The sequence below is a fragment of the Microtus oregoni genome, unplaced genomic scaffold (assembly GCF_018167655.1).
Source record: "Microtus oregoni isolate MIOR12 unplaced genomic scaffold, Mior012 000010F_ref0000083, whole genome shotgun sequence".
NCBI lineage: Eukaryota > Metazoa > Chordata > Mammalia > Rodentia > Cricetidae > Microtus > Microtus oregoni.
In genome coordinates this window covers 377,886-391,732 of record NW_024543069.1, presented here as the reverse complement: position 1 = coordinate 391,732, position 13,847 = coordinate 377,886, and the positions used below count along the sequence as shown (strand labels likewise).

General features: G+C 37.1%; 1 protein-coding gene across 5 annotated transcripts in view; it reads left to right on the top strand.

The window, feature by feature from the left end:
• The window catches only part of Lrba (LPS responsive beige-like anchor protein), a 478,937-nt gene that overhangs the window by 353,269 nt on the left and 111,821 nt on the right, over positions 1-13,847 (top strand). For all 5 annotated transcript variants that reach the window (XM_041659437.1, XM_041659438.1, XM_041659435.1 and 2 more), the window contains exons 45-46: positions 6,424-6,564; positions 7,528-7,647. In XM_041659437.1, coding sequence (XP_041515371.1) covers positions 6,424-6,564; positions 7,528-7,647 — 261 coding nt within the window. The remainder of the gene's footprint in view (positions 1-6,423; positions 6,565-7,527; positions 7,648-13,847) is intronic.

Below are 13,847 nucleotides of genomic sequence, written 5' to 3'. Positions count from 1 at the left end.
GTGGTACACAGTTATCAGAGTTAAAAGGGACATAAATAGGAGACATTAATGACAGTGCATACAAACTGGATATCCATGTCTCCAAGACAAAAACATGCATTGAGTTGATCTGGGATACTGTCTCCTACGGTGCTTCTCCAGACATTACATGAGTAGGAAGAAACATCATGACAATACAGTATGAGCTCAAGTAGTATGTCATATATTTTTTCTTTCTTTTTTAGTACATGGGTGTCACTGACCTGGAATTCACTGTTTAGACCAGGCTGGCCCTGAACCCACGGAAGTCTGCCAGTTTCTGCCTCCTTTCCTACTGCTAGGATTAAAGGTTTATGCCACTATACCCGGCTTTTCTTTTTCTTCCTTTTTTTTTTTTAAGTGTGTCTTAATTTAACCTAAACTCCAATGAATGGATTTTAATAACCTTCTGAACTCAGCATTGGCATTTACATTTCCCCATGCAGCATACACTGTTCTAGGACTGGCTTACAGTTTGGTCTAAGTGCCCTAACTCTTTCTGATGTCATCAGGCAGATGACCAGCCGCAGGTCCATTTTATTTCTCCCAGACTCAACATTTTTCAATCCCGCAAGTGGAGGGCGCTTATAGACCTGTATATCACAGAATTGCTTTTGAAGATAGCTTATTTACCTAAGAGTCTGAGAATCTTTGTTTATGTCCAACAAACAGAATCATGGTTGTCGTGTGGTGCATTTCTTTGGGCCTATGCACCTACTTCCTGGAATATTTCCAAAAATAATTACGGTATTCTCTGACTCTTGATACAACCTTTCTTTTGCTATTCTCTGGACTGCTAGCCTTAATCTGTTCATATACATCAGATACTGTGCCCTTGATATTTACTGTCCACAGCTGCTGTGTACTGTAAAGACTGCTAGAGAATAGTGAGTTCAGCAGTTCTATTCTAAATCAGTGTTTTGCCTTCACTTTGCCGCAGCTCTATCAATATGTGCAGATACTCTACACGTTTAGAAGTGCAGCTCTATCAATATGTGCAGATACTCTACACGTTTAGAAGTGCAGCTCTATCAATATGTGCAGATACTCTACACTTTTAGAAGTGGATACACTGCTTGTGTGCTCATCCCAGACTTTCAGTCACTCTGGATGCACATGACTGTGTGGAATGGCTTTCAGATCAGAGTTGTGGTGGTCCTCTTATTCCATTCTGGAACCCTTTCTACTTTGATATATTTTCATTTCTCTGTATACCACAGAATGGATCTTTGAAAAGCAGCTTTCTTTAACTCTTTCAGGATGTTTATTCCTGGCATGTGCTCAAGACATTTTTTCCTATCTCTTTAACTTTCTCCTCTTAACACCTTTTCTTTAGACATCTTATACACCTATGGTGTGCAAGAGCCCGAGTTCGTGGATTTCTGATTTGTTCATTCAAACAGGTTTCTGCAGTACAGGACTTCTGGGGTTCTTGCCAATTCAGCCACAACTGTTTTGGCCTTGTTAGCTACAAACATGGCCCAGGAGTTTGTGGGATGTCACCCCTGAAAGGTTGATATCAGCTGCAGTGGTTCATATCTCACCGTCAATAATAAAGGAGGATTGCGGTGCCGGTGTATGACACAGCAGCGGTCGTATCACAGGCTTGGCTTCCCACAAGAGCTCTCCTGCGCACCTTACATGTATGGTTGTAAGCGGAGACCCAGACCCAAATAATCACACAGAAACTATATTAACTATAACACTGTTTGGCCAATGACTCTGGCATATTCCTAGCTAGCTCTTACATCTTACCCCATTTCCGTCAATCTGTGTATCACCACGAGGCTGTGGCCTACTGGTCATGATCCGCCGTGTTTGTCTCCTTTGGCAGCTACATGTCCTCTCTCTATCTCCGCCCACTTTCTTTCTTTATCTCTATTCGGATTTCCCACCTGTCTTTACTCTGCTAAACCTTTGGTCGAAACAGCTTTATTCATTAGCCAATAAAAGCATCACATATACAGAAGGGCATTCCACATCATATAGCCCTTAAATAAACCTGCTTGAGTCAAGATCATATTTGAAAAATAGTGTGCAGATGCTGCAATTAGAGAAACATCTTCAGTATAGCAGTCTTGGATGGCTAAAAAAGATCTGGAGGGCGTTGTGTGTCTTACATTTTAGTTGCTAAGATTGAAGTCATTTTGAGCTAAATTAGTTAAATTCAAAGTGGGATACCTAGCTGTCTTTATATTTTTTATAAATATTTTTATAAATAAATAATCAGGTAATTAAATCTAGAAACATTATTCTTTTATTAAGTAACTTCAAATTATAGTTCTCAAAATTTAAAGGGAAAAAGAAAAAGCTAATTTTTACTGGTATTGCTAAACCACTGAAGTTTTTCAGGGGTCCATAGAATCAAAACTATTTTTTCGTTAATGTGGTAAATGATACTTGTCCCTTGCTTTGATATTTCCAGCTTTTCATATAAATCCAAAAGTCAGTTTACTTTCTGAATTGTCACTGCAGCGAGGAGACTGGCAGACAGGGAGGCTGCAGTGATGCACGGTGCTCCTTTCCTCCCGCCTTGCTAGCAGGGTATAGTGTTCATTCTCGGGATTGACTGATGAGCTTGCTTCTTAAATATTCCCGATAAATAACCTCAGAACAGACAATATTAAGAATAACTTTCTCTGTGCCAGGTCTGAGGGGGATACTTTACATTTCTGTTAATTAGCAAAAATACTTCTCAAGAAGGTAGTAAAAAATATATTTTTTTAGTCTAAGTTTACAAAGCTGATTTAAATAGTCCCATTTTATAAATCGTGTGTCTTCCTCATTACCAAGATGCTCCTCACCCTTCCAGATATGCCACCTTGCTGTTTGTGTAAAACCTTTGACATGCTCTCCAGACTGGGGTCTTGGCACTTCACCTTACCATTTTAGAGAATTTGTCTTCTTGACATTTTTAATTTGTTTTTTCCTACTTTACTACAATTTTCTTTCCATTCTTACATAATAACTAATAAGTTATGAGATTCTACACTTCCAATTACTGTATTTTTTATTTTAATCTCATATGCTGCTTTATTTTATAGACTTGATATTTTTATTTAATGCTGTTTGTTTATTTTCCATGTCCTGATGATATTTATATTTTTTGTAATGATCTTGAATTATGTACTTTTTTGAATCCCCTAATTGATATTTTGCTTTTGTTATTACCAAGAAATTATAGCCAGTTTTAAATGTCAGTATTTTTGGTTTCTTCCTTTTAAATTTTGCTGATTAAAAATAAATACCCCATCAAGCAGGTTAAATTGTACAGAGAATGCAGTATAAGATGAGAGTGCTAGACGTCTTCCTGAACTACATGGCAATTGTTCTCTTAATACACCGGAGAAGTAAGAGGAGCCGTCGGTGTTAGCTTCTAGCCCTTCTGCGGAGATGAGTAAACAGCCTGAAATGCTGATTTAGACAATGTTTTTAAAATACTGTGATGCACTTTGGTGTCTGACTGACTCTTGCTTAGTTAAATGTTTTGTAGCATTATAACATAGTTGGATTCAGCTCATCTTTTAAACCAGTTGTCAGAAAAATACGGGCCAGCATGGTAGAATGTATTAGCTCAATACATTGTCTCCATTTTATTATGAAGCTGCTGAGGAAGCCGTGATATACAGCACTGTCATTACAGATCTATTGTTAGGATGGTTCCACAGTCTTCTTTGCAGTGCCATTAATTTATAGCAGTAAACAATATGTAGCCTTCCAACTGCAGCAAAGCAGAATCTTTTAATGAGGTGGATGTTATTACCACAATAAATCAGTGCTTTCCCGTAATGTATAATTCAATGTGTGTATTCCCACTGTAACTTCTCTGAGTAAGCTGATAGTGTATCATTGTCATTGCACAGCTCCACTGCTTCTTATTTTTTTTAAACCTTCTTTTATTTGGTGACTTCTTTTTTATTTGCTTGCAAATAAATGTGGTATGTCTTGATAGCTGTCCTGTAGCGGGCTTCAGAAGCCAATTGTGACAATACCAGCCAGAGTCGATACTGTGGGTTCTACCTACATGGATCTCAGTAGGATGCCTTTTCTTTCAGATGCTAGTGAAATCAATCCTAATTGGTCTTAGCATTATATTCAAGAAATGTGATTCTATAACTATTGATTCACAGAGGTACTCATTTGGAGAGTAATAAAAATAGGAGCAGATAAAGTATATAGTTAATTCGCTGTGCACCATACAAAAGGCACATTGATTCTATTTTTAATTCATATAATTTGTCTTCTGGTGATTTTATTTCTTTTCTTCCTTTTATATGGCTGTATCTTTAGGGATAACAACTAAAATGCATTTAAAGGCCTTTCACATTTGTTCTGTAACAAAGAAAGAATTCCTGGAATGAGTTTGATTCTTATAGTAAGTCAGACATAATTCTTTAGCACTGAAACTAATAGTTTAAAAGAGGTATTTAAAAATTAGTAATATGGCGCTGACTTAAAATAGTAATCAACTAAATGTTTTTGAAAATTAACTTGTAAAGTAGAAACATATTTAACATAACACAGTGCTGGTCAGAACCAAGATGCTATTGAAGGAAAATGATAGTGTTAACAGTTTGAAGGTAAAATACCTAACAATTTAAGAAATACAGTCAAAGTGATGACTTTAAAATGCCATCTATAATCATAATTTGAAAAGTAGTTCAAGACCTGGTCTGAACATGGCTTCCTTTTCACTGTATGAATTCTGAATATATCCATTTTAAACTAATGCTATTTACTTTAGGTTAGCATTTTCCTCATGAATAGTCAGATTTTTTGAGCTTATAAATATGAATAACTTATAAAATTTCCTAAGAGATGTAAAACAATTCTGTGTCTTATTAGAGAAATTATTTTCTAATTGGTATTTATATTTTGAATAAGGAGTAGAGCTTTTTCTACAGACCAGAGTGTTCCCATAGTCCGAACTGTAATTTAATGTGGTTGATCTTAGCATTCTTAGAGCTGTAGTCCCATCTGAGAATCTCAAGGATACTCTGTCTTCCTGAAGAAAATGTCAGGATGTTGCTCAGTGTTTATACAATTCATGTATTCCTTGGATAGCAACGGCCGTTTCATGTCTGGGTCAAGCAATGTGCTTGGTGTTTTATAGGCAATTGTTTTATTTAAACTCTTTTACCTTAGTTCTAAAAGATTATTTTTTAAATAATGACATTCATTGAGTGTTGCCGTGCATGGCTTAAAGACCTTAATGTGTGTACTTATTTTATTTCCCAAAACAACCTTCTAACTGGACATGAGTTGTCTAGTGAGTTCAGGGTCTTCACTTTGTTGTACCGATTATGGAAGTTTGTTGAGATGTTTTGTTTTCCAGTCTAAGATTATAATGTCCTTACCATTTCTTGTTTTTGTTGTTGTTGCTGTGGTGGTGCTGCTGCTGCTGCTGCTATTGCTAGTGGGTTTGAATTCTTGTTAATTCATGAAGGCACTTAGAGGCTAGGCATCGATGTTGGATATCTTCCTCTGTCTCTGTCTGCCTTTCTTTTGAGGCATGATCTCTTTCTGAAACTGAAGCTCAGTGATTAGACCAAGCTGACTTTGCAGCAAGCTCTGCCTTGGTCTGCCTCCCTAGCATTAGAATTACAGGTGCACATCATCTTGCCCAGCTTTTTTAGGGTTGCTTGAGATTTGACTTCACTGATTGAGCCATCTCCACCGCACTCTGTCCTCTAACTTTTTACTTAGTTTATGTTAGTAGAATGTTCTAGTTCTATCTTACTCCTTTTCTCTTACAACCTCTTTGCATTTACCCTTATTTACTAGCTTTGTTCCTCCGTCTGCTCAGAGACAGAGTAAGTAAGCTCTCTAGCTCCAAGATGCTTCTGGTTGTTGCTTCTAATTACAGGTATTTTCTAAAGTATGATACAGCTCACCTTCTGTAATTCTCCTTTCAGACTGATTAATTAAAAAACTATGTAAACCAGTCAGGTGATGGTAGTGCATGCCTTTAATCTCAGCACTCTGGAGGCAGAGACAGACAGATCTCAGTGAGTTACTAGTCAGTCTAGTCTGTGGTACTAGCTCTAAGACAGTCAAGCCTACACAGAAAACCCCTGTCTCAATATAAAAAAAAAAGGAAAGAAGAAAGAAAAACAAACAAAATTTAAATAACAAACAAGCAAACAAAAAAACTGCATGTATCAGAAATGACAGGTTTACCCACTTAGTTATCTGTATATGTTTAACCATGCTAGGAAGAAAATGTGGGGTGATGACTTTTTCTGTTTGTTCTTCGAATATATACCACTGTTGTTTTTCTAAGTGCAAATACATATATTTTAAATGTTTACTCCATGCATACTTACAGGATAATCTTAAAAGCACGGAGGAAATAAAGGTTGATTACATTTGTGTTTCTTTCTCTCCCTTCTCTTCCAATCGCAGCCAGTAGGAGCTCTGAATCCCAAAAGAGCAGCATTCTTTGCAGAACGATTTGAGTCATGGGAAGATGATCAAGTTCCAAAGTTCCACTATGGTACTCATTACTCAACTGCAAGTTTTGTTCTTGCATGGCTTCTCAGAATAGTAAGTTCAATGTGAATAATAGACCGTGACTAAATAAATCCAATGTGTTGAAGAATGTGCCATAATTGGAAATCATCGACATTTTTTTGAATATTGAAAATAGTTTTAAACAATTGAGCTTTTAAATATATATGCTTTAGCAAATATTTTATACCATAACGATAAAAATGTTTCCTCTAGAATTGTGTGACTATCTTCTTCAAATCTGTGTCTTCAGATGATGTCTTTTGTACCAGATTAGCTAAATTCTCTTCAAATGTAGCTTGTTTAAATGAGAAGTAACTAAAATTTTATTAGCACAAACATTTATTTACACATTCTGGTAGTTACATTGCTCCAAATAGAGTAAGATGTGTTTTCAAATAACCAGCGCTGTTGTGTATTGATAGCATTAGCTGAAAAGATGTTTCTATAAAATTGAAAGTTAATTCATCTACCAAAATGTAATTTCTGTGGGGAACATTAGCAGCACGTCCTTAATAAAACCTTGTTAGAAGAATATGGACAGACACGAGTCTTAGAAGTAATTTATAGGGCTTTTCTATTGGCAAGCAGTTACTCACTCATACATGTTTAAGTGTTCTTTAACTAAGAGGGGGCTTTTAAGCCTTCCAAACAGTTTCCTCTTAATCATAAATTGTGAACCATAACAATAGAAAAATTACATATTGTACTATATCCTGAACACTGAAGAAAATACATTTAATTCATGCCTAAATGCTATTAGTAATATATTCTTGGCAATGAAGGAAGTTTATGGAAACATTACAGATACCAAAATTTTGATGACATAGAAACATTCAGAAAAAATTAAGAGCTCTAATAAAATAATTTGGCAATAACTTGCATTCTATACATTGGACATATTACTAGCTAATGACCATTATTTGCTAAAAAAATTAGATATAAAGATTCATTAAATCCTAAAAGTACATAAAAGTTTTTTCACTTCTTATTTTTTAGGAACCCTTTACAACCTACTTTCTAAATTTACAAGGAGGGAAATTTGATCATGCAGATAGGACTTTCTCCTCAGTGTCCAGAGCATGGCGAAACAGTCAGCGTGATACATCTGACATTAAGGTACAGATTTATTTCATTTTATGGTTGTTACAGTCAGTTTGTTTCTTACTGACTGGATGTTCATAGTTTCTCTCCCGTGATCCAGCTGTATTTACGGAAGGTCAACCTCAGAGAATGGAACCTGAATTAAATGGCCAAGAACCACTGTCCATGACTTTTGTTTTCTTCTTTTTATGTTTCTGCCTGTCTGTCCATCCATCCTGAAGTTCTTTCATTTCAATAGTTGTAAATTTTTTTCCTCTTCCCAACATCATTTGAATCATGTCTATTAGCAGCATGCTGCACACAGTTCCAGCATAGTGAAGCAAATTACCAGAAAACAGGAAAGCCTCAGGCATATTTATTTGGATCTTTCAAATCTCCATTCTTAAAATAATCAGTATTATAGCTAATGTAATCTTGCTAGCCTTCCACTTCTATCCTCAGCAGTCCAGTAATTGGTTTTCTTTATGTAATGTCTCTTTCTGCAAGAAACTGGATTGGTGCTATTAAAGGTATAATGAAATGCACCTATTGTTTTTAGACTCCTTATAGTTTTATAAATAATATGACTTATATGTAAATAATCATACCCTGTGGAGGTGGAAGTAACACATGAGAAACAGATGTATTTGAAAGAAGAAAAGTTGTATGACTATGTATATGCTGCTATAGGACATGTCTAAGACCTGTAGTGGAGTGTTAATGTCATACCACTTTGAGATAGGACACTTTACAATGTAAAATACACTCCTCTATTTCTTCTGACATTATAGATTATAATATCTAGATGATATTTTCTGTATCAAAGATATTCTGTTTTTATTATTTGCAAAAGTATTTTTTATATCGGAACATCTATCAAGATTTTCTGATCTCATGATATACTCTAAAACACTTTTGAAGTACTTTTTAAAGTCATCAGTCATGAGTAAGCCAGTTAGATGGCTCAGCAGGTACAGTGCTTACTGTTGATAACCAGGCTAAGTCTCAGGACCCACGGAAAGATGAAAGGAGACATAAAGCGTCCACATTAATGTGTTGGCGTGGGTGTATTCACATGTGCGTCATACAGAAACAGTAAAAATAAAATCCTTTTAGAAAGAATCATCATTAGATAAGTTTGCATTGATGGGTAGACATATACTAGAAGTGTTTAAGAGGGTTAATAACTGTTGTTGATTTCTCCTTCTATTCCCAACTTGGGCTTTTTTCATATTTAACTATTAAGAAGTTTTAAGAGATGGGGATGGTTTCATTTAAAAATATAGTGAACGGGGTTGAGGGGAAGGTGGAGGGAGCAGGAAGATTGGAATCCTTGTCTTGTCCTTCAGTTACATTACATTTCTCCCAGTCTAGCACAGTAGGTTACTGGTTTCTGGTAGAGACATAGTACCTGGCCATTATTGATTATTTTTGTGCTGGTGTCCAGGCTTCTGGGGTTGGGATGATTGAGGTAAGTTTTGCTGTTGGTATCTGGTCTTGTCTTTATTGGGTGGGATCCCGGGATTGTTGGGAGCAGTGAGACCCCAGATCCTGAATTTCTTGTTTTCCCCTGATCTGAGTGCCTACAGCTGCTCTGAGCAGGAGACCTTGAGGAGTTCTTGACGGCAGGAGAGTGGTTTCTGGTGGGTTTGGCTGAGGCGTGGCTATCTCTATATAATCTGCGTCTGAACACAATAAAGGGAGCATTCTTGGGGGATTCAAGGATGACCCGTGCCGCTCTCTCTCTGCCTGTGTGTATCTGTGTATTTTAACCTCACCCCCCCCCCCCCCCCCCCCCGCCCTTGCCCGACCTGGGTGCCAGCGCACAGAGCGCAGACACGGGGGCGCGGTGCGCGGAACGGGATGATTGAGGTAAATTTTGCTGTTGGTGTCTGGTCTTGTCTTCATTGGGTGGGGATTCCATTCCGTGTCTTTTCTTGTGATTTCTGAATGTCAGGAAACTGTGATGGTTGTAGATGCCAGGTAGGGGTTTCTCTGCAGTTTGGTGGGTGTTCTAGACGAGCCTGTGAAGGGCTTCATGGCAGGGCTAAGATCTCCTTCACTTCTACAGGGGGGAAGAGGAGAATTTGCAAGTAGATTGAAGTAAAGCAGGTAACTGGAGAGCCAGAGACGAAAGCGCTAGGGGACCCTGGGTCTGAACCAGGACTTGGAGTCTCTGACAGGGAGCTGAGGTGGGAGGAGGGGCACTGGGAGGAGTTTGTAATTGGGCTGAGGTATAGAGGGGAGGAGAGGCTTCTGTAAGCTGTCTGTTAGGACTAGCTAGGAGAATGGAATGACTGAGTGGCTAACAGGAAGGGCAGTGGAGAAGGCCTATCTGAGTGCAGGTCAGGTCAGGTGTGTTCTCTGGGGATTCCAGGTAGAAAGTGTTTCTTGGCTGACACAAAAGGCCATTTTCTATTTGTGCCTTTTTTGTTGTTGTTGTAAAATATAGCTACTGAGTCCAGTTAGTTCTGCCCTAATATGCACATGTGTGTGGGTGGTTGGGGGCTCAAATTTTTTAATTAGCACATATCTGATTAAATTTTTACTTTCCTTCAAATAGCCAATGCTTTAAAAAATCAGGAAAGAAAAACCCAGCAAAACAACTAAAAGAAACAAACAAAAATATTCATTTTCTTCTTTCTCCTTCCCTATTTCTATTTTTTTTCTTCATAAATAACTTGGAATAGTAATGGGTGCCCTAGAAGACTTCATAAAAACAGTACCTATTACTAGTAACATACTAGATTTGCAGTTCTGGACATGGTAATTGCTACTACAGTAACTTCTGGTTTTCCCACTGTCTTATTTAGGGCAACTATATGAAGAAATGGTGAAGAAAGTTTAATAGTTTTTTTTTCCTTTTTGCCCTGGGGGGGGGGGTCTCACTATGTTGCCCAGGCTAGCCTGAAATGCTAGCTTCTAGTGACCCTTTTTCTCTAGCCTCCCAGATAGCTGGAACTACAGTGGAATAGCACAAGGAACTAAATGGAAAATATCTCAGAAGCTAAGGGATGCAAAACCTGAAATGCCAAGGAACCTTCTTAGAATTATTTCTACATTCATTTTTATATAATTTTTAATATCTCTTATATTTTTTATCTCTACCTTCTCAAATGTCACTTTATGAAGTTTTTTAAGGCCTAACTTTGGTGAAACCTATTCAGTAGTCTTGCCAGTATACATATTTTCCTTCTGTACCTTGCCTCCTCCCAAATATCCATAATGTGGTATATCATTGATAAATTACTCCATTTTCTATATTGATAACAATTCGTACAGTACAGTTTAATCATTTACACATATTAGACAAGCATTAATTTACTGTTATATAGGCCATTTAGAGAGCTTCAGTCTGAAAATGAACCCTTTTAACAGTGATGAGGGATTTAATCATGGCTCTTTTTTTCTTAAAGTATTATGTTTTAGAAAACACATTTAAATTAAGATCATTATAATAAGTACAAAATAAATGTCTAAGAGCACATGAAAATTACCATAATAATGTGCTCATGGATTATAACATTGGATTTTAGACCATTAGTAGTAGTAGTGTTTTGTATTGGGGAGTGTTCTAGAAATTCTAAAGAAAACATTCATAGAACCAATAGGGCAGTAGAACACGAAGGTGGTGTGGAAGGAATCACGTTGAGTGGGTGGCCAAGGGTACTTTGCCTGGTCAGTACAACGTAAGTTCCCTAAAATGGGAACCAGTTATTTTTCAAAAGGAAAAATAGAAGATAGTTCTAGTTCTTGCTTCTTTCCTGCTGGAGGGAATTTTAATATATTAGCTTGCATTCTGCTAATACTTAGAGAATAATTTTACTTTAAAAAATGGTTGCTAATATGAAATAATGGTAAAAGTATGTTGTATTTCTGCAAACAGAACATTCTTATGTGGTTTGAATAAAGCGGGCTTTTTTTGAAATCATAATTTGCCACTTTTAAAGTTTGGAAATCGTGCATCCTTTGTGAGTCCCTTCCATGCCTAACCTCTCAGAGACCTTTTATTGTACGTGAGTAAACAGTGCAGGGCAGTTCTCTATGTTGGCTTCTGAGAGCAGTTTCCGATAGAAATATAGTGTAAGCCACATACATTAATATTCATTGAATTATCAAAGTCAAAAGAACATGCAATTGTTTTCAATAATGTATCTTAGCCTAAAAGTGAAAATATTTTAACCTGTAATCATTACAAAATTATTAATTAGCTCTTTCTTTTTTATCCTAAGTCTTCAAATTGTATTATGCATTTCACATTTTCAGTACATGTCTCTTCACACTAGCCACATTTTAAATGTTCAAGGACCACTGCATTTAGCCCCTGTTCTGAGCAGCACGGATTTAAAACATTGGTTTATGATCACACAAAAAAAGTTTTCTGCCAATTGGAGAGCAGCATGTCTTCACCATCTTTGTATGACAGTGTTCCGGTGTGACCTGGCACACAGTAGCTGCACTGTGTGGTATTGAGGCCTGGAATAGGAAGTATTAAAGTGGGTTGAGGAATCTCCATTGTAATGTAAATGCCCAGCAGAGGTGTAGGGGTGGAGGTGGAGGTGTTAGATAGTGCTGAAATTCTTTTATTTATTTATTTATTTATCTATTTATTTTTAATTTATTTATTTATTAAGGATTTCTGCCTCCTCCCTTCATTCCTTTAAACCTACTCTCAAAATGTGGTTCCATGCTAGCCAGATGAGTTACCAGTGTAAGGCGCTATACCCTGTCTGCCCACCCTCTTGTCTCTTGACCTCTTGTTTTTGTTTCTCCTTTGTTGGCTCTCTTTTCAGTCATGCAGTGTTGTGTGGCTCTTTAAGGGCTCTGGGTCCTCCTCATCCTGGTGGCTTGGGTCCTTCCAGGGCTTTGCTCAAATGCCATCTATGTGGTGAAGTTTTCCCTTGTTTAAGTTGTATTCCTCACTCCTTTTACTTCTACTCACTTCCTGATCTCATTTTTCTTCATGCCACTCGCCAGCTGACGTCCATGTCTTACACCATTGGCATGTTTATTATGGTTCACCACGCTGGGACACTAGCTCCATGAAAGGGTGAATTTGGAGCTGTTTCGTTCATTGGCCTATCCCTAGAGCATAGAGCCTGGAACGTATCAGGCATTCAGATATTTATTAAATTAATGAATTTGGGGTCAATAAGATTGACCAGCAGGTCAGTGTGCTTGCCACCCACCCTGGTGACCAGAGTTCAGTCTCTGTAATTGATGTGATAGAAGCAGAGAACAACTCCTCAGTTGTCCTCAGACTTCCACACATGCACCTTGGCACACGGTGTGCATGCCCACATGCCACCACATACGTGCATAAACGCACATCTGAATGAATAAGAATAAAACAACAAATTCATAACAAGTTCTATAATTAGTTCTGATTTCATTTTTATTGTTATGGTCTTACATAAATCCATGTGAGTGTCTCATCAGTCTACATCATATTCTTAGTCTATTTTAAAACTTTTTAAAAGCCAGGCAGTGGTGACTCATGCCTTTAATTTAATCATGCCCTTGGGAGTTAGAGACAGGTGGATTTCTGTGAGTTCAAGGCCAGCCTGGACTACAGAATGAGTTTCAGGATAGGCTCCAAAGCTACAGAGAAACCGTGTCTTGAAAACAAAATAACAAATTTTTTAAAAAAATACTTATATATTGTTAGTTATTAAATTAAAATTTATATTATGAAATTAAGCAGAATAATAAATTATATTCCACACAGTAAATATAATGCAATTGAATCTCAGATTACTAAAAATATTTTTAAATAAATGAGCACAATAATGTGACATGAATTAATTTTAACCCTGTCTGAAAAGTTTTTAGCCTTCTCTATCTTTATAGCTCCGAAATGAGATGGTTGTAAATAGTTTGGAGCAGTTTTATTTTGTCTTGTGAGATCTGTAAAGCATGAGGCCTTTGTCTTACCAGCTACTATCTCAGTGGGCTCTGGGAAGCAAACTCAGGTGCGCATGCCAGTGAGGTTCTCCCCAGCCTCTGTGTTTTCTTTAATAGCAGTTGTAATTTACTGTACATTTATATTATTAGTGCCCATTATCTCTTCCTAAACTACAATTTCCCTGAAGATAGCAATCTAGAACAGCAGAAGACCTAATGGAAATATATAGTCCAAATATGTAAGTGAAAAATGTGTTGAAAGCGAGAGTGAACTATAAGCTATTGGGGTTATTTATGTTAAGCCCTACATGACAGGTTAAGTCATTGCTAAT